Raw genomic sequence first — 19420 nt, forward strand, 5'->3', positions numbered from 1 at the left:
CCCCACCCCATCTCAGGTGGGCCTCAAGTGACCAGCACTTACAAACTGTTCTCTCGTGACAGCGTAGCCACCACAGGCCTAAAAAGGACCAGGCCATTGGTAAAAGAAGGGAGCAAGTCGGGGCACTGGGGGACTTCAACTGAGGGATATCGCCCAACCCAGGGGTGGGGGGTGGACCGTGTGCGCTGCCCTGGGCTCTGCCACACGCGCCCCGTGCAAGGCCGTCATGGGACGCATGCCCGCGCATCTCTGAATGCTCCACAGACACGCCTTTTATTGTGACACACGCCTCTCGATTCCTACCTGCTACTATCTTTTTGATTTCAGCTGTTCATCCCATTGAGAGGCGTACGGAAGAAAGGCAGAATAGGAAACCATGAAAATTCTCTTTTCAGAAAGAAAAAAGTCAAAGAATCAAACAGGTTTGGAAGCCATAAACAGAGAGACTAAAACCAGAAACAAAGTAACACGTGTGACACTCCTAAAGCAGTTCCTGGGACGCAGTGCCCCTGCAGGACCTGCCGTCCAGGCCCCTGGGGGTTGGAAGGCACGGACTGACGGCGTCCCTATGCCAGGAGCTCCGACGGGCTGTCCCCACAGACCCCCTCAGAGGCAGCTCAGGGGCACTGAAGCCTGTCTCATGGCCCCACCCTAGGCGGCTCTACCTCAATTCACATACATAGGGTACACAGGGTACGGTCCAGGGACCTGGGGCCACGCCTTGGATACTGCCACCAAATATGGTGATACTACTGGGGCTCAGCCTGGGTGGGGATGTGGCACACAAGCCTGTGGGTCACCAAAGAAGTCAGACGGGCAATTGTAGGCCAGCCAGGCGGCTGCCACCACCTCCACCACAGAGGCAAAACCAGACTGGTGGAGACATGGGGAAGAGGGTTATCAAAAGCCAACCACTGGAGTCACCCCAAAATGAGCAGAAAATCTGGAGGCAGATTTTCAGCAAGTCTCACTCCCTGGAGAGAAAAGGCAAGAGGAGCTTGTTTCTGGACAGGTGATGGGTCTTCATTGCAGGGGACACAAATGTCCCCCATCCCATCTCCCACCAGCTAAGGGCACGGGCAGACAAGGGACTGGAGCCACTGCTGGGGGTGGGATGCAGCCACTGGCCCTCAAGCTGGGTCATGGGAAGGGACACCCTCAAATAAGCCATAGTCTTAATGTACTAACGCCCCCATACCTGCTGGCTGTAATACCCCGGGTTAAAAGTGAAGTGACAGACAACACAGGATTAGAAGTGAAGTGCTAGGAAGTGAAAGAAATGGTACTGGAAAGTCACGTGACAGAGTAGTCACGTGACAGAGCGACCGGTTCTTTCAAGGGAGATGAAAGGGCTCCTAGGGAGGAGCCAGAGAAAAGCTGCGAAGGGGGCGGCAGGCAGCTGGCCTTTGAAGGTCTTTCCCTCAGTAGGAAACGGGACACCAGAGGCTGTGGCCCTCCCTGCCATCCCTTGAGGTATGGAAGAGACGGCAGATGTCCCAGGGCCCCAGAAGCAAGGAGGTTGGGGGGGCAGCTGAGGGGGGTGCAGCGAGATGGCAAAGCCCTTACCCTCCAGCTTGCTGCCGGCATGGTCTCCGCCCCGTCCCTCCACATTCCTCTGGCCTCTGGGCTCTGCCTGCTGCACGGCCCCGGCGCCTGGCTTCCCACCTGCACACACAGTGAAGACCAGGTTCACAAAAAACTCGAAGGAAGGGGGGGCACAGAAGGCAGAGACAAAAGGAGGCGGCAGATGTTTCCTAAAATTACCCTCCACTTCGCCCCTCCTCCCCTGTCAGCACAGTTTATATTCAACCTGATGATTACCAGGGAAGTAATAAAAAATATTTAACAATCTCATAGACGGTGGCAGTGAGCCAGTGCTAACCACCCTTGCCAATTAGCATACGAGAGCCGTCCTGACCGGCTCTTAGCTGGCACTTGGCAACGCAGTACCTGTCAGGCACTGGGCACGCCGTGTCCCCCCCCCGGCCCCCGCCCCAGCATGTGCACCCAGACACAGGAGCAGCGCAGCACCTGACATTTAGTGGTCTGGCAAACAACTGTGTGACAGATATTAGAGTAGCTGTCAAGCCACCAGACTCCGTTTTCCCCAACAGCTGCTGAAGGGGCTGCTATGTTCACATGCTAATCTTGGAGATGAGGAAACACCGGACAGAATAAGGCCAATCAGTTCCTGCCTGTACCCAGCCTCTCCCACGCCCCACAGCGGAGGGTCCTCTCCAGGGATGGGGGACCTTGCTGACACCTACCAGGATCCTTCTCCACTGGCTTGCCCACAGCCCCCACGTGGCCTGGCAGCGGGACACCGGCTGCTCTCTCCCCTGCACCTGCCCCCAGGATTTCCTGCCCCTCAGGGAGCACTGCCTGCGGCCCTGGACGCAGACCCCTGTCGCCAGGCTCCAGATCCTGCTCCAGGGGCTCCATGGCTGGCTGACCATTTCCTTCTGGAACCTTCTGAGGATCTTCAGGAAGACCACCCGCTGCCTCCAGGGCCTGGTCCTGGCCCAGTCTCTCTCTCTCTGAATCTGGCAGAGGTGGCACGATCTGACCCTTGTCCCCCACAGCCTTTTCATCCAGGTGTTTGGACGAACGTTCATTCTCCTCCGGTCTTTCTCGGTCTTGACCTTCGTCCACCACCACCTTGTCGTGAGGGACGGGGGGTTCATGGCGGTGGGCCTCGCCCATAGGTACTGCCACACCTGGCAAGAGACGGAGGACGCGTTAGAGAACAAGACGGGGAGGATGACTGTGAACTGAGTTCCAGTGCCCGATGGTGTGACAGCCCAGCAAGTGCTACCTCTCACAGATCTGACTACTGTCTAGCTGAGGACTGATACTATTTCTAGAAAGTTACGAGAGGCGGCTGCAAACCAGCTGCTTTGGCCAGGGGCACAACGTCTATCTGAATCGAAGGACAAAGGATGCAGAAAGGAGCAGAGCTCGGGCAGGGCTGCGGAGGAAGGACCTGCGGCCCTGGGAGCCCTCCCTGCAGCCGCCAGCACCGCCTCCACCCTCGGCCCTCCCGGCGGCTTCATCACCTTGGCCCGGGCGGTCCAGCTGCACCTCCTCCTGCTTCTCCTTGGCGCCGTCCCTCTGGGGCATGTCCACGGGGCCCTTTATCTGTGCCTGCTCCATCTCATCCTTCTCCTGTGGCCGCTTCGGCTGATCCCGGCCGTCCTCGGCCGCGCCCACAATTGGCTTCTGGCCTGGAAGCACAGCACAGCTAATTGAGCAGCATTTACACATGGCTACACCACCAATCAGCACGGAACCGGGCGGTTTTCCCTCGATTGTAATCACATTTCCTAGTCCAATGGCAGAGCCTAAGCAGTTATTTCTTTCCTGCTCAATCATTAGCAGCTAAGCAGCATAGAAAACTGTCACTTTTCATGTGTATTCATAACAAAAATGTCAAAACGAAATTTACACCTAATTGGGTGCAGAGCACCGTTCCATGTAACAATGCCAATTGCCACCAGATGGCAGCACGAACCCACTCTTTGGTGCGGGCTGGGGGCTGCTGGCCTGGGGACACCACCATGCTGCCACGCTCAACCCCTCCCTGCAGGCTCAGAGCCAGAAAGAAGAGGGGCTTAAGGAAAATGCCGTTAGGAGGTGGCTGGCAATCCCACTGACTTCTTGCTGCTGATGGTGAAAATCGGCATCGACAGGAAGATGACTAAAGTGCACCGTCTGCACAGCTGTTCGGCACCTTCACTGGGGGCTTTGGGAGGGGCGCACAAAGATGGCCCACAGAACTGGGCCAAAATGGAGCCTTTTAGGAAACTCTCTCTCGAAAAAAAGACACTTTCTACATGTCAGGCGAACATGGCAAAAACAAAAACTAGCTGGGGGAGAAAAGACTTTAAAACAGTCATTTCATCCCAGAAGCAAGAAGCAACCTTTGTTCCCATCTCGGAACCCGAGTTTTCCAGAAAGGGGGGACTGAAGTCTCTGGCGGGCGGCAGTGCTGCTGACTGGGCACAGCCTCGGGCGTGGGGGCTATGTGGGGAGGTCCTGCCACCCAAAGGAGAGGAAGCAGCTCAGTCATCCTGACATGCCAGCCCAGGGCAGCCCCGTCACACATGCAGCCTGGGGCTTAGTGCCCTAAACACACTGGTGGAGAGACGGGACCATGCTGGCTGCCGGGGAACTGGTTAGCAGGAAGCCAGCTCTGGACTCTTCGAGTTTATCCAAATGGCTGATTCAAATAAGCATGTGGCCATCACCCCAGCAGGTAAAAATGTCCTGGTCTCTGCCACACAATTATCCCCTCACAGAGGCCCCTATGCTCCAACAAGAACCACTGTAAACAGTGGTATTTGTCTAGCAGATTATGAAGTTAAGAAAGAGGCCAGAAGGGGAAGGACAGAAGTGACAAAACAAAGAAAGAAAGTCTCTGTTCTGTCACGGGACCAAGTTGTCTCTGAGTGATCATTTCTCAGCAGGGAACAAAATTAGTCCATCATGGGCGTGAAGGACCAGCTGGGGTGAGCTCCATGTGGCCCGCCAGGCCAGGGAGTGACCACGGTGGACACGGAGCCGCCCAGGAAGTCGAGACTCAGCCATCTGCAAGGGGCTTCACAGCGAGAATCAGAGGGCTGGGGCCCCACCCGCCTGCAGCCTTCTCAGGCCTGGGCTCCCCACTCTGCAGCTGTCCACGGGCAGTGGCCACGGCATTTTCTAAAACGGAACCAAACTCTCCATCAGGGAGTTGACCAGCAGCGCCTCTTGGCCGCAGTAAAACTAACATAAAACTTCAAATGAGTTAACTGAAAACAGCCCATGCTCCCCGGGCTTGGTTTCCGAAGGGACGAGACCGCGGGTTTCGCAAAGACAGGAAATCACCCTGTGTGGTTGGTGGCGCTACTGGCCAGTAAACAGGGCAATGACAGTGTGGATGGAGCAGCTGGGGAGCCAGGGGCTTTGCTGTCCCCCTTTCTCCTGGGAGGAAAGGAGCGGGTGGGGCTCAGGAGCAGCCAGCAGAGGGCGCCCCGCGCAGGTTCAAAACCCCAGGACTTCCAAAGGTCAGCGCCAGCCTGCCTCACTGGTCCTCAGGGTCATCACTTCATTACCAAAGCAGGACTCGCCAGCCACCACTGGTGATGGGCAGCAGACCCAGGAAATTCCGTGTTTACGCCTCTTTCCACCACTTGGTAGTGGATCCAGTCTGCCCAAGGCAGTCGAGCTTGTCAGTGGGCTCCAAGCACACTCAGAAGGCCCTGTGGTGACAAGGGACACACTCACCCTCCTGCTGGTGCTTCAGGCCAGGAGCTCCCTTGAGACAGACAGGCCAACAGCCTCCTCCCGGGGCCCAGGGTGGCACCAGTAATACCACAAGAATCCTGGCACAGGGGCCAGAGGGCCAGAGCCTGCTGACACCGGAGGCGCTGGGCTCTGTCTGTGGGGCCAGACGCATTGGCAGTGTGGGGCGCAGCTTGCAAGCAACCCGTCCACAGCGACAAGGACCTCACATTTGAGGCTGGTCTCCACTGCAGCAGACGGTGCAGGGGGACCCCATCCCAGGTCTAGAGGCGTGCTCTGCTGTCACCAGCATCAACCAGTCGCTCTGTCTCTTGTGATCAGTAAGATGGAAGCAGACATCTCAGACAGCCAAGCACCAAAACAGTCACTTAAAATTACAACTGAGTCCCACAGACCAGACAGAGTCCTGTTGACAGGAGGAGAGGCCCAAGTTCATGGAATGCACGAGGCCCAATGGTCACGCTCTCAGAAAGCGAGAACGGCCACCTAACGTTGCCTTACAAAGCCAGGCCCTGCCGTGGGGTGACGCCCCTGACACCTGGTCCTGCCTTCCCTCCAGAGTGCCCACCTCCATGGCATGAGAAGGGGTGGCTCATTACAGGCTTATTTTTAAACCCCACTCTTCTTGACTTAGTCGCAAAGGGACCCTGACTCTATTTACTCATCTTTTGAATGTGCGGGACTCCCAAAGACTCCTCAGACCCCACTGTCCCACAGGTGGCCACTGAGGCATCAATCTGCTCCCTCCCGGTCCTGCAAGCACCACATCTGCCCATGGGCAGCAGGTGGGGCAAGTGTGCCATTTGGTGAGGGACCTGGTGGGCCCAGGTCACAGGGCTCCTCCCTGCCTGAGAGGTGCTTTGGAATCCAGCTGGGTCCCTCGAGGCCAGCGTGATTATCTTGGACGGCTCGCTGCCGTGCACGTCCCAACACAAGGGCAGAACAACGACAGAATCACAATGGCAGTGGGGACCTGTCATGCAGACAACGGCCATTAAAGCCCTTCTCAGCAAGAGCGCCCAGACCTGAGCAGAGAGGAGGCCGTGCGAGCCATGTCTCCCTCGCAGGCATGCTGGCATCTGTCACAGGAGTTGAGCACGGAGAGCCAGTGCCAGCACACAGGGGCGACTGCTTGGGACAGATCACGGAGGAGCCGAGGGAGGGGCGGTGAGGCCCCACTCAGCCTGTGGTCACCCTCTGCCACCTGTGTCCACACGCATGGACACGCCGCCACCTACAGGCCTTCCTCCCATCCACAGCACCACAGGCCTGGTCCGCTGTCCAGCCAGGCACCCAGAGGTCCCGTCCTGGCCCTTCCTCTTCTTTCCCACTGAGCAGAAGCATGGCTGTGTCGCCCCCACTGCAGGAAGGGGACGAGACATACAAGGGGCGTGGGCCCAGGCTGCTCCCCAACACTGCATGATGGGATGTGGGCGCTGGGAGGGAAAGGGAGCCGACAAGTTACAAACCTGCCAGCCACCTAAGGGCCTAGCAGCCATGAGGTAGGGACCTGCTCACCTTTTCTAAACGTGTGGCTGCCTAGTGAGCCTTCGTAGGGCTCAGCGCCTCTTGTCCCCCCGCCCCCAGCTTACGGTTCCCACACCGGGGAGCGTCCCCGACTCTGTGCTCACCACGCAGAGCTCTGGACTGTGCGTGCCAGCCACACGTGTCCCCAGGAAAGCACTCCCAGTGTCAGCCCCAGGGCCAGCGCGGGCTGAAGGAAGCTGGTACCATTTTGAATGTGACACCAAAGGGACCAGGAAGCCCGGCTGGCATGCCAACGGCAGAGTCCTATGGGGCACCCAGCACAGGCCCCACAGGCCCAGCTCCGCTTCTGTGAGGCCGCCCGCCCATCAATTACGGGGGAGGCCGGGCGAGAAACACGGAGAACGCGCTAAAAACACACGGCATGTGGTTCCGCGGGGCCATGTGTTTTGTTACAGCCTCATGGAGCAAATGGAAACCAGATGTGGCCGCGTGGGCTCCAGGTGAGCCAGCGCCCGCCTCCATGACAGGACACAGCTGCTCGGCCACGGGACAGGCTGTCCTGTCCGCGCTGACTCAGGCTGAGAAAGTTGCCCCCAGGCGGTGCTGCAGCTGAGACGAGGCTGAGGCGAGGGATACCGTGCCTGAGCCCAGTTCTGCAGGGGCGTCCCCAACGCACAGAGCCAACACACAGGTGGCAAGGGACCCAGTGGGGTACCAACAGGGCAGGCGCACGGTGGCCACCTCCCTCTTCAAGTGGACTTTTCCATCCAAACGACAGTCTGATCCGTGCAGCTCTGAGCACTCACATTTCCTCAGGGCACCCCGCCATCCCCAGAGGTCTTCTCCGCAGGACACCCGCAAAGGGGGATCGTCTTGCCAGACCTGCCAGCCCAGAAAGGCAGGACAGAGCATGCCCAGCTCCTCCGAGATCAGACAGCCCCAGGAGAGACTGCTCCCTGGCAGGCAGGGGCGTTTGCGAGGTGCTGGCGCCACCAGGCACGTTCCTAGTACAAGGAGTGAAGCCAGAATGCAGCAGCAACGAGTCCAAGGGCCACTGTAGCACCTGGGTGCACTCACCTCCCAGGCCAGCCCTTCCAGGACCTTCTCTTTTGTGTATCATGGCGGGGGGCGGGGGGGCTCATCTGTGCTCGGGCCACATCTCCAGGGGCCTGCAAGGCGGCCGCAGCCATGGGAGGGAGTGAGGGCCATGGCTACCAACAGGCAGTCTGACCAGTAACAGACCATGAACGGGACACAAATCAGAGGTGTGTCACTGACTGCCCAGGCGAGATGGCTAAAATTTACATCCTCAAAACAAAACAAACCAATGTGAGCGACACCCATTTACTTACCTGTCAGTGCACCGAATGGGGACGTGGGGATCTCAGCCCTGCTGTCCCTGTCTGCCATCTGTCCCCTGCACGCAGGTGGCTGCCCCTCACCCCACTCCATCACCCAAACAGGATGGAGGCAGCTGGGCACGTGAGACAGCCTAGAAAGTACCACCTTCGTTCCCATGACCCCAAGATGTGGCTATTGCGGCACGCCCAAGAAGGGGAGGGGCTGGGGGCACCGAGCGTGTACCTGAGAGCTGCGTACCTGGAAGCCGGGCCACCTCCGCCTTCATCTCGTCCTGAGCCTCTCCAGGCCGGCCGCCGGGGACTCCCTTTGCCAAGTCCAAGTCCACAGGAGTCTCCTCACTCACGGACAGGGTGGTGTGTGTGCTGACCACCAGGACGCCCAGGCCGACCCAGAGCACCACCTGGATGAGACACAGACCCCAACGGTAAGAGGGGTCACTAAGTCCCCAGGCCTCCGCCCTTCCAGGAGGAGGGAGGCCCGAGGACTCGAAGTCACCTCCACCTGGTGAGCACAGCAGGAGGGGCCGGGGGCATAGTCTGCCGGCCCATCACACTGGCCACCAGGAGACGATGGTCCCTGGCGCTCGAAGTGACCGAGTCATCAGCCAAACCTACTGGAGCCGTGTCGCCAATGGGGTAGGAGCAGCATGAGGGGAACCCAAGAGAGAAGGGGCGTGTGTATGACAGAGCTGTCGGCTGCCTGAGACCCAAGCCCACTGACCACACCTCTAGGAGAGCCTGGTGGCCGGACCACCCCTGTGCCTATGGCTACAGAGACTGGGAACCTTGACGGCTTCGCCCGGAGATGCAAGAATCTCAGGGCACCTGCCCAGCTGGCAAGGGTGGCCCTCGTGCTTGCCATCACGTCAGCCAGCGGCCAGTGAGGGCCCAGACCACAGGTCCCGGTTCCTCAAAGCCCGGGTATGAACAACCTGCTCCTAATGTCACCCAGTGGGCGTGCCCAGAGCTGCCGTGCACAGACCGCGACACGGCATGGAGGTGGCAGCTTCTCGTCCCTCCCGAGCTGGGTGCCCAGTCGTGCTGCCCTGGAGGCAACACTGATAGTCGGGGGCCTCCTCCCGGGCCCGTCCCTCCCCTGAAGGACCTGCCATTGACCATAAATGCTGCCTCAGTGACTAAGTGCAGCAAACCCCATGCACCGCAGCTGTCTCCTCCTGCATGGGCTGCAGTGAGGCGAGCAAGGGCTGGGCCAGCAGTCTCCGGGTTAACGAGGCTGCCACTTCTGCCCTGCCACCTGGCCCACCCGCTCTCCCCAGGCAGTAGTGACTCCTGGTCCCACATAGTACTGGCCACGCTCCCAGGGCTGGCCACGGTGAGGGAAGGCCTAGCCACAGTGCCTGTGGACTGGCGGGGTCCCTCTCGCAGTGACCACCAGCAAGCCACCATCAGGTGCCAACAGAGCTGCCCAAGGGGCACGTGGGGATGCTATCAGATCTGTGCCCTGAGATGCAAGCAGCATCTACAAATGTTACGATCACGGAGCTCAGGGTCTAGACCCCTGACCTGACCATCATTTTCTTAAAAGCATGTGGACGCTGCCCAGCCATGCGCCCAGAGATCAGCATACACATCTTCTGACCAGGAAGGAGAGATTCATGCGGCAGTGACAGTGTCTGGGGGGTGACCAGAGCAATTTTTAAAAATTAAGAAAGGGAACTTTAGGGGCCGGCCCGGTGGCTCAGGCGGTTGGAGCTCCATGCTCCTAACTCCGAAGGCTGCTGGTTCGATTCCCACATGGGCCAGTGGGCTCTCAACCACAAGGTTGCCAGTTCAATTCCTCGAGTCCCACAAGGGATGGTGGGCTGTGCCCCCTGCAACTAGCAGCAGCAACTGGACCTGGAGCTGAGCTGTGCCCTCCACAACTAAGACTGAAAGGACAACAACTTGACTTGGAAAGAAGTCCTGGAAGTACACACTGTTCCCCAATAAAGTCCTGTACCCTTTTCCCCCTTCCCCAATAAAATCTTTAAAAAAAAAAAAAGGAAGGGAACTTTACACCCTTTGCATTTCTCCAGCCAATGGCAGAAATGAGCTCACTGAGAAGCAACTAAAGAATTCATCTCCTGACTTGGATCCTGTGGCACCCACAGGGTAATTGCAGGACCTGAGTGACAGTCCTTAAAAACTTAGTGGGATCAGGAGTGACACTGCCCGGTATCCCCAGCCGATTGGGGAGGAAGACAGCTCCCAGTGACACAGAGGACAGTGCCCAGGAGGGAATCCTATCAGCCAGGTGGCAGCAAAACCCCATCCACCTCCAGGCCTAGTTCGGGCCCCTAAGATGGCTTTGACACAGACACCGAGTTGGTCACTTTGTGTCAGGTCATTTTACAGGACATCGCTGAACATCTCTGTGGGAGACTGGCAAGCCATAGGCAACGTCTCATCCACAACTTTGAATGATCTGTATCAATGCTCAGCTTTCTGGGCTTGAAGAAAAAAATCACATGCAAAATAAAAAACGTGAACTCTGTCAATGCTGGGAGACAGCCAGCTTCCCACAAAGACCAAGACAAAATCAACTTCAGGGCAATTTATGAAGAAGGGCCTGCAGGAAGCCAGGAGGTTCCAGAAAATGACCCAGCTCCACCCGGTGCCATGCACACACCTGCCTCTGTCACCTGCCCCATGTGTACTACTTATAGAGGGTGTCCATCAGCTCCACCCTGTCGATGAAGGAGCCCACCCACCTCCCCCACCTGGCGACAGTCCCGCCCCCTCTGTGCCGAGATCCCACTTGTCCCTGACACAGCTGGCGTGCCAGCTGCCTCTGGGCTCTGAGGGGCACTGGCCAGCTGACCGCAGTCTGTGGCGTGAGCAGCCTCTGTAACCGGTCGAACGTCCCAGCTCTCCACTCTCAATCTCCCTTGAAGAAACACTATGGGCCCACGAAAACCCCCAGGCAGGGGCCCATGGGTTTAATGCCACACAGCTATCAGTGGGGACGTTATAGGGCCCTGCCTGACACTGAACGAATCTCAGTCCCCAGGGTGATGGCTGATGCAGTGACCAGATTCCAGGCCACATGGGGACGCATTGGGAGGCGAGAGTCAGCAGAGCCAGGGCAGGGACACTCCTGGGGTCAGGCATTTGGAAAGGGCACCGGTATTGCCCACGTCCCCCGAGGCAGCTGTGACAACTAGGCACTGACCGCAGGCCGGCCAACACAGACCCGAGGCCCCGGGTCCTGCCCTGGCCCTGAGGTCGGGGAGGCTGGCTGCTGACCACGTGCAAACAGGGATGCTCCCCGGTTCCCCCCAAGTCCCGAACAAGGAAGAGATGGTGCTCTTGGAGAAGGTGCCTGCCCGGCGCAGGGGCTGCTGCGGCCTCCGGACGGGCAGGAGGGTGGCCATGCCCCAAGTCTTGTCACCTCAGGAGCCTAGGTACAGCCCTTCAGTACCCGCCTTCCTGTACCAGCCTGCGAGTCCAAAGCGTGGCTCGGAAACGGGGCCAGTATCTGCCATCATGGAGCCCTGCCACCTTCCTGCTTCATGTGACCAGGAGGGAAAGGCAAGTATGTGCCCAGGCGTGGCCTGGGGCGCCCCAGCACTCTCCCACAGCCTCCACACCCACCAGGGGCCCCGACTCCAAACCGGAGAAAAACACCTGGGGTGGAGAGAATACGCTGTTGTTCCCTTCCTACATGTGACACTCTGGACAACGCACGCGTTCACAGTCTGCACCTCCGTAACGAAACGCACACCTGGACACAGGGGCTCCAGACACCCTGCAGCCACACGCCCCGTTTCAGGCCTCCAGCTCAGCGTGGTTAGTAGCTGGCAGCCACCCCAGCACTCAGGGTCAGGGTGCCATGGTCTGGTTGAGGTCGAATGGCCGACCTGGGGTGGCTCTTTGCTCTGTAGGTCCCGGTTTTTTCACCCACTGCCACCCTCCCAGGAGCGCATGTCTGCCTTGGGGCCCCGCCCAGGCTGGAGCAAGCTGTGGGGGAACATCCCTCCCCTCCCACCCCCACCAGCCCCAATTATCTAGGCGGCCCCTTCAGCGCCTCCAGCTCCCCCTGCTGGCTTCAGGGAAGCAGCACGTCAATGCCAGTCGGAGACCCTACGCACTTCCACCAGTCAGTACTGGGGGACCCTCTGATTTCTCTGATTTTCAAGATAAAGAGTGAACCACGTGATGGAAGATAAGAGTCAATGGTGAGTTCACAGTTCTTGCTTATTCTTCTGAGGATGCTTTTCAGAACACCCGATGCCCCCCTCTTCTGGCCCTTCTCAGGTGTGTGGCCAGGAACCAGTGCCCGGCAGGCCGGGTGGTGGCCTCGGGCCTTGAATGGAGCAGCCGGACGTCCTGGACAGGAGGCCTCGGCCTGAGCACGTGCCCTCAGGCCCCAGTTTTGTGTGTGGCCACATTTCTGAGTGCTTTTCCCGGAAGACTCATAGTCCTCAAATGTTAAAGCAACATGTTCGGAAATAAAACGCAGCAGCACATACACATGGTACGCCACAGTCAGACAGATCATTCCAGAACTACTCACAAGGCACTGCGCCAGCACACTAAGTAGGGGGAGAACCTTGACCGCCTTTTCCACACCTGGTCAAAAAGTAGGTAACACAACTCAGCTTGCTTTCTAGATTTTAAAAGCCACAGTGAAACCACAGGCATGGTAAATGCTTTGTTAACGCAAGTCTGTGTGTTCATGTCCACATACACGTGTGCGAGCGTGAGTGTACACGCGTGTCCACATATGTGTGCCTGTGCACACTTGCGTTTACGTGTGTGCAGGTGTGTGAGGGTGCACACTCATGTCTGTACACTGAGCCAAAAGCCAGCATCAGGATGAACCAGTAAACACTAGGCCAACAGAGTCAGGAGGATGACGAGCTGGTCCCTCCCACCACAAACGCACGGCCAGGGCTGCCTGACGATAGTCCCACAAGAGAGAAAGGAAAGTCATGACAATTGGAGAGGAGGTGCAATCAAGAGATCCCGTAACAGTTCAGAAAGGTGACAGCGTAAAAAATTAACATGAACCTATGGCCGCCCTACATACAAACAACCAGTCAGAAAACAAACCAGGGGAAGAAGAGAGCTGGGAAGCACAGGTGGGGGCAGCAGGCGTGCGGTGGGCCAGGGACGGAGGCCACGTGAGGGACCGAGGCCACGCCCGGCCAGGGCACAGGGAGGCCGGAGCCCACACTGCAGATCGGCCCGAGTATGAAGACGCTGATGTTCTTACTTAACCCACCGCTTCAGTGAATTCCAATTAGACCAAAACACAAGACTGGAGTCATTTTTGTTCAAGTCCGATCGGCTGACCTGAACATTCATGTGGAAAATAAATAAGCAAGAAGATCCAGAAACGTTATTCATACAAGCCAAGAGAGGGGTTAGAATGAAAGTGCCTCAGAGCGCCGCGTCCCAGTGCAGGGGCATTGTCACAAGGCCATGGTGATGACAACAGTGTGCAAGGCTGCGTGACGGGACAGGCTAGCCATCAAGGTAGAACAGAAGTCCCAAACCAGGCCCAGAAACGGACCAGAACGTAACATATGGAGAGGTAACATTCACATCAGTGATGGGTTAACAGGGTGTGACAACTAGGGAGCCAGCTAGAAACACCCTGGGCGACCACGTTGCTTCTCACTCCAGAATGAAATGCAGACCAAAGATTTAAATGAGAAAGATGAAGTCATAAAAGTAGTAGAAACGAGGGAAGAATGTTTTAAATACTGATGTGGGAGGGTCTAACTCTGACTTTTCTCCCCTAAAAAGTCTAGTGGACTGAAACACTGAGCCTTGACAAACTGGGAAAAACATTTGCAATTTGGCAGGCAATGTGCTAATCCCCCCATATTATGAAAGATTCCTAAAACTCACTAAGACATGCCTGCTTCTGGCTATGGCAAAAGAGCTGGCAACACAGCTCTTCCCATTTAAAACTACGATGCAAGCAGAATAAAAACATTAAAACACCCAACTGATGACACTGCTGAACCACCTCGGTCTCTGAGCCTTGGGGGGGTGACACTCCCAAGACCAGCGGGAAGCACAGAGGCCCGAGGTCCGGGTGGGGTGCCCGAATGAAGGGTGAGGGCTCCCTGGCAGCCAGGATGTGACCTCTGCTCCTGGAGAAGAGCAAGCACTCCCCTGAAGCACGTGCCAGCTGCCAGCCGCAGAGCCACACAGGGAGCCACTGCCAAGAGTACAGACGCTCAGCAGACTCGAGCCATCTGAGGGGGACAGCGTTTAGCTGAGACCCTGGCCGGGCTACACCCCAGGAGTGGGGGCAAACCAGAAACAGACTGCCTCAGGTGGACACGGGCCTCTGCCCACCCTCTGTCTGCGGGAGGGAGACCACGCCCCCCAGAACCCCAGGGTCTCACACACACCACGTCCACAAGCTACCAGGCATGCCAGGAGGCAGGGCCAAGTGACAGGAAACCAAGAAACCACAAAGGATCGGTATAAATAAATACTGACTATCTGAAACAATAATGTATTGCGGAGTTTAACATATATGTAAAATTAAAGTACATAAAAACAGTAGCACCAACGGCCAGGGGAGGGGCAGTAGACCTAAAATACCGTGGGATCCTAGCCTTGTCTGGAAAGTGGCAAACAACTCATTTACTGTCAACTCGAATAAGCCAAGGATTCAAATTAAACTGTCTTGTGTAACCGCCAGAAGAACAGAAATGTACACCACCAGCTAACAGAGGAATAAAGAATAAATACTTAAAATGCTTGATCTAGCCAAAAGGTAGCAAGAAAGAAAAAAAGCACAGATGGGACAAATGAAAAAACAAAGAGTAAGACGGAAGCTTTAATCCCCCAAAATCAGTAATTATATCAACTGTAAATAGTTTTAAATACTCCTATTAACAGGCTGGGTAAAAACAAAACAAAAGCCGACTACATGCTATTATACGAGACACACCTTAAATAGAGAGGCATAGTGAGATCAAAAGAAAAAGGATGAAAAAAGCTATACGGTGCAAATATAAACCCCAAACAAAGCTGGATTAGCTGGGTATCAGACAAGACTGACTCTAAGGAGAGAAGCCTTTCCAAAGATAAAAAGGGGCATTTCACAAGAGAAAGAGCCAGTTTAACAAGATACGACCACCTTAAACCTGTACGTTCCCAATAACACAGCTCCAAAATAAAAGGCAAGAATAGCAGCAATAAACAAACCTACAAGGACACTGGGAACTAGCATTCCTTTCTTGACTTGATAAACAAAAAGATTGGAGAATCAGTGAGAATATGTCAAGTCTGAAAATCACAGCTGGTAAACTTGACCTAGCCGTGCAGAGCTCACTGCTTCCGACGGCGGCAGACACCCACCAGGCTGGGCCACGTGCGAGGCCACAAAGCGAGTCTCAACAGGTGTCAAAGGACCAAAGTTCATCAGCATGTGTCCTCCAATCACACAGGATGGTGCTCATAAACTATAAAAAAAGATTACTAGGATGTCCCCAAAAGCTGGGAAATCTAAAGCGGCCATGGGTGGACGGAGAAGCAATAGTGGGAACAAGCACGTGCCGGGAACTGAGTGACAAGGCCGTGTCCAGTCTGTGGTGTGGGGCAGCCCCAGTGGGAGGCCAGCAGGCTGTCGTGCAGGACAATGACAAGCCAACCCTACAGCTTAGTTAGAAATACAAGGGCCCACGGCAGGAACGACGTCCTGAAGAAGCAGCAAGTTGGAGCATTTCTTCTACTGCCTGACAGCAAGACATGTAAGGCTTCAGCCATCGGAACAGGGCTGCACTGGCCCAAGGAGAGACCGACTGTCACACCTGCACAGGGTCCCCTGACAACGGCGCTGCTGCAGTGCGGTGCAGAAAGGAGGGAGCAGACCTGCCAGAGCCTCCCAGAGGATGTGACCCTCACCCCACCTCACACCAGTCGACTCCAGGTGCAGCGCCGACCCAGACGGGAATAAGGAAATAAACACCTCTATGACATGACACAGGAGGCTATCTCCAGGGCTGTGGGATAAGCAAAGACTTCTTAAGTCGCACATAAAAAGAACCGAGCAAAAGAAAAAGACCAATAAGCTGCACTACACTAAAATTAAGAACATCTGTTGACCAAAAGGTGTCATTAAGAAAGTGAAAAGGCAGCCAAGAGTGAGAGAAAACATTTGCAATATACATTTCTGAAAAAAGACTTGTATCTAGAATCTTAAAAACTTCTACAAATCATAAGAAGGTAGCCAACCCAACAGATTAAAAATGGGTAAGAAGACACCCCCATGGAGAATAAGCACGTGGAAAGGCCCCCAGCCTCATCTGGCATATAGGGGTTGCAAATTAAAACCCAAATGAGGGACTACTCACTACACACCCATCGGAAGGGAGAGGATTCGTAGAAGGGACAATAGATGTAAAAGCCACTGGAATTCTAACGTGGAAAACCAGAAAAAGTTTGGCAAAACCCACTAAAGCTGAATAGACTTAACCGCAGGACTCCTGAGTGAATAACCACCAAACTGCACACACATGCATCAGAAGAGACTGGAACAGCCCCACTCAGGACCCTATGGGCTCCGGGTGAACCGTGGTCAGTTATGGCAGAATGTCTCACGGCAGTGAGCATGGCAGACTACCCCCCCACCCCCCCCACAGTAACGTAGGTGAGCGCAGACGGGATGCTACGTAATGGGCCAGACACGCAAATACCAATGGTAAGACTCCATTTCCGCCAACTCAAAGGACAGGCAAAACAAAACTAGTGCAAAAGATTGTAGGGCAGATGAGCAGCAACCTCTGGGAGAAAGACGGCGAGGCACCCCAGGGAAGGTGCCGGAATGTTCTATATCTGCCCTGGGTGGTGGTTCTGTGGCTGGTCCACTTAGCAAACACTTACAGGCTGTGCATGAACATCACGTGTTTCGCTGCTTGTCTACTATACTTCTAAAAGAATTACCGAAATATATTAGTAAGAAAAAGCTCAACAACTCCATAAAGGTGAGCAAAAAGCAAAGCAGTTCATAGAAAAAGAGATGCAGTGCCTTCTAAACACGTAACAAGACGCTCAACTTCACTCCAGGCTGATGAAGGGGAAAGAGGCCCTGCTGGACTGTAGGCGACAGCGGCTGAACTCTGTGGCACAGGGGCAAAATCCACGGGGTCACATGCTCACACCCTCTGACACAGAGCTTCGTTCCTGAAAGCTTCCGGCAGACACAGCCTCACACACTCGACATGCTCACCTACCCAGACACCCGGCGTACTTTGTTTCAGCGAAAAACCGCAAAGGGGGCTCCACTGCCTGGTAAGATGGTGGGGTGGCCTCAGGAGGGAGATGAAGATGGGGGAGGGGGCGTGAGGTGTACAGCACACCTGACAAGCCAGCCCCCACAGAGGTACACATGCGGGAAACAGCTGTTCAGTATTTGATGTTCAGGTAAGTAAGTCAGTGCACCACCCCACGCCAGGCCACCAACAACCTCTCCACGTATGTGCACGCACACACACACACGCACATGCACACGCATGCACACACACATGTGCATATGCTAGCACTTGGTGGGGAGCCAGACAGTGCAAAGACCACTCACCTGGGCTTTCCGCAGGCTCAGTGCCCAGTTTCCCAGACCCACGGGACCAAGTACCTTTCACGCTGAGCAACGTAACTAGTTCCCAGAAGCCATCAGACAACACATCTCCTGCCGGCCAGACCCCAGACCACTACTGTGGCCGAGGAGGCCGAGCAGCGCTCACCTGGGAGGGGAAGGTGTTCTTGTGGACCTTCTTGTAGATCAGGGCCGGGCAGATGAAGCAGATGAGGGTCCCCGTTGTGGCGCCGGTCAGGCCCAGGATCGTCTCCACTGGCAGCAGAAAGACACAGGGTGGGGTGAGCGCCAAGAGGCACATGCGACAAAGGGATCTCAGCTTCCGGCAAGCACGGCGACTGAGCCAGCCCTGCCGTAAAGCGTAACCTAGGCACAGCTCTGAACACGAGCCGCTGTGGAGGCACTGTGCCTTCGGGACTCTTAGGGCTGTCCCATCTGACACCATGGACTAGGACAGTGCAGGCCCAGGGGCTGCTCCTTTCCTGCTAGGGTGCCTCAGTTTCCTCGCTAGCACCACTCCCTCCCATCATGGGAGCCTCAGTGAGGCAGAGGAGCATCTTCCCAGGGAGGCCAGCACCGCACGAGACCCAGCAATGCTGCTCTGACTCCCTGGAGGGAGTCCGGGCACCAGTGGGGCTTCTCGACTGCCCATCTTCAGTCACCGCAAACCAGGGGTCGGCTCCACACCATCACCCCTAACCCCCGCTACTCAGTGAGTGACTAAGCAGGACTATCCCAGGATATGTGTGGGAGCCAGGAGCCTGGCATGCGGGGGCCTCTGGGTTGTGACCTGGGAAGCACACATGCTGGTTCCACTCAGTATGTGGTAACAATAAACTTTGTCTGCTGAGAGCGGGACATCTGACAACAGAAACCTTCCTCAGAGCCCTCCCCTTTCCCTTTGGTGACGTGTCAACAAAATCAGGGGGTGATAGGAAGGGAGGAGCTGCTTTACAACCGCAGTTCCACAAATCAGGCCTGTGTCTCCACATCGCAGGTTCTGCCCTGAGACCTAACATGTCACAGCAGGGATGGAGAACGGGGACAGGACCACACCAGCAGGAAGCCAGCCACAGGGTGGTCCTGCCACTTACCGTTCGGGATCATGATTCCACCGACCATGGTTCCAAACACGACCGAGAGGGTGAGCGCTTTGAACCGCAGAGGCGGCATGTAGCCTCCAGCTGCAAAAGTCCCGTCTTTCTGCTATAGGAGAGAAGATACGAACAGAAAAGCGCTGGGACGGCCGTGAGCCTGCAAGCCAGCCCACGCAGAGCCTGCCGGCACCCAGGCGGGTCTGCCCAGGAGGCCCCATCAGATGCAGGCGGCTCAGCAACCTCAGTGTGAACCTGAAACCCAAACCCGCAAGGTGCCAGGAAGGCACAGGCTGCTCCGCATCAGGCACGGACGCGAATTTTACAGTTTCGGTTGGAAATGTCGGTGGCAAGTCCCTGTGCCTTCCTTTCAGAGCAACACCATGGGAGAGATTTCTAGAGTGCCGTGCGGTACAGACGACAACACGGCTCCGTGTGGCGTCCTGCGGTCTCAGGGCCGCAGAACCCCACACTCTCACACATGCTCGGCTGTGCCACCGTCTCTCACGCAGGAAGAAGAGGACATGACATGACGTGGCGTAACCAAACCCAAGGTTACTGCACCTCCGTGCCTGTTTCCTCATTTGTAAACGGTGGGGTCAGGCTGTGGTGAGGACCAAATCAGCTGATAG

The 19420-nt window shown here is 56.3% G+C and overlaps 1 protein-coding gene across 7 annotated transcripts in view; it reads right to left on the reverse strand.

The window, feature by feature from the left end:
- The window catches only part of SLC38A10 (solute carrier family 38 member 10), a 38872-nt gene that overhangs the window by 3314 nt on the left and 16138 nt on the right, over nt 1–19420 (reverse strand). Inside the window, exons 9-15 of one of the 7 annotated variants that reach the window (XM_074320348.2) lie at nt 18789–18900; nt 17843–17949; nt 8356–8533; nt 3057–3224; nt 2403–2717; nt 1567–1665; nt 304–327 (exon numbers count right to left, since the gene is read on the reverse strand). In XM_074320348.2, the coding sequence (XP_074176449.2) occupies nt 304–327; nt 1567–1665; nt 2403–2717; nt 3057–3224; nt 8356–8533; nt 17843–17949; nt 18789–18900 (1003 nt within the window). Of the gene's footprint in view, nt 1–303; nt 328–1566; nt 1666–2267; nt 2718–3056; nt 3225–8355; nt 8534–17842; nt 17950–18788; nt 18901–19420 lie in introns of all 7 variants that reach the window. The other 6 variants (XM_074320343.2, XM_074320344.2, XM_074320349.2 and 3 more) reach the window with 6 other exon arrangements.

The sequence above is a fragment of the Rhinolophus sinicus genome, chromosome 12 (assembly GCF_057876585.1).
Source record: "Rhinolophus sinicus isolate RSI-liver-muscle chromosome 12, RSI-T2T, whole genome shotgun sequence".
In the NCBI taxonomy this organism is placed as follows: Eukaryota; Metazoa; Chordata; class Mammalia; order Chiroptera; family Rhinolophidae; genus Rhinolophus; species Rhinolophus sinicus.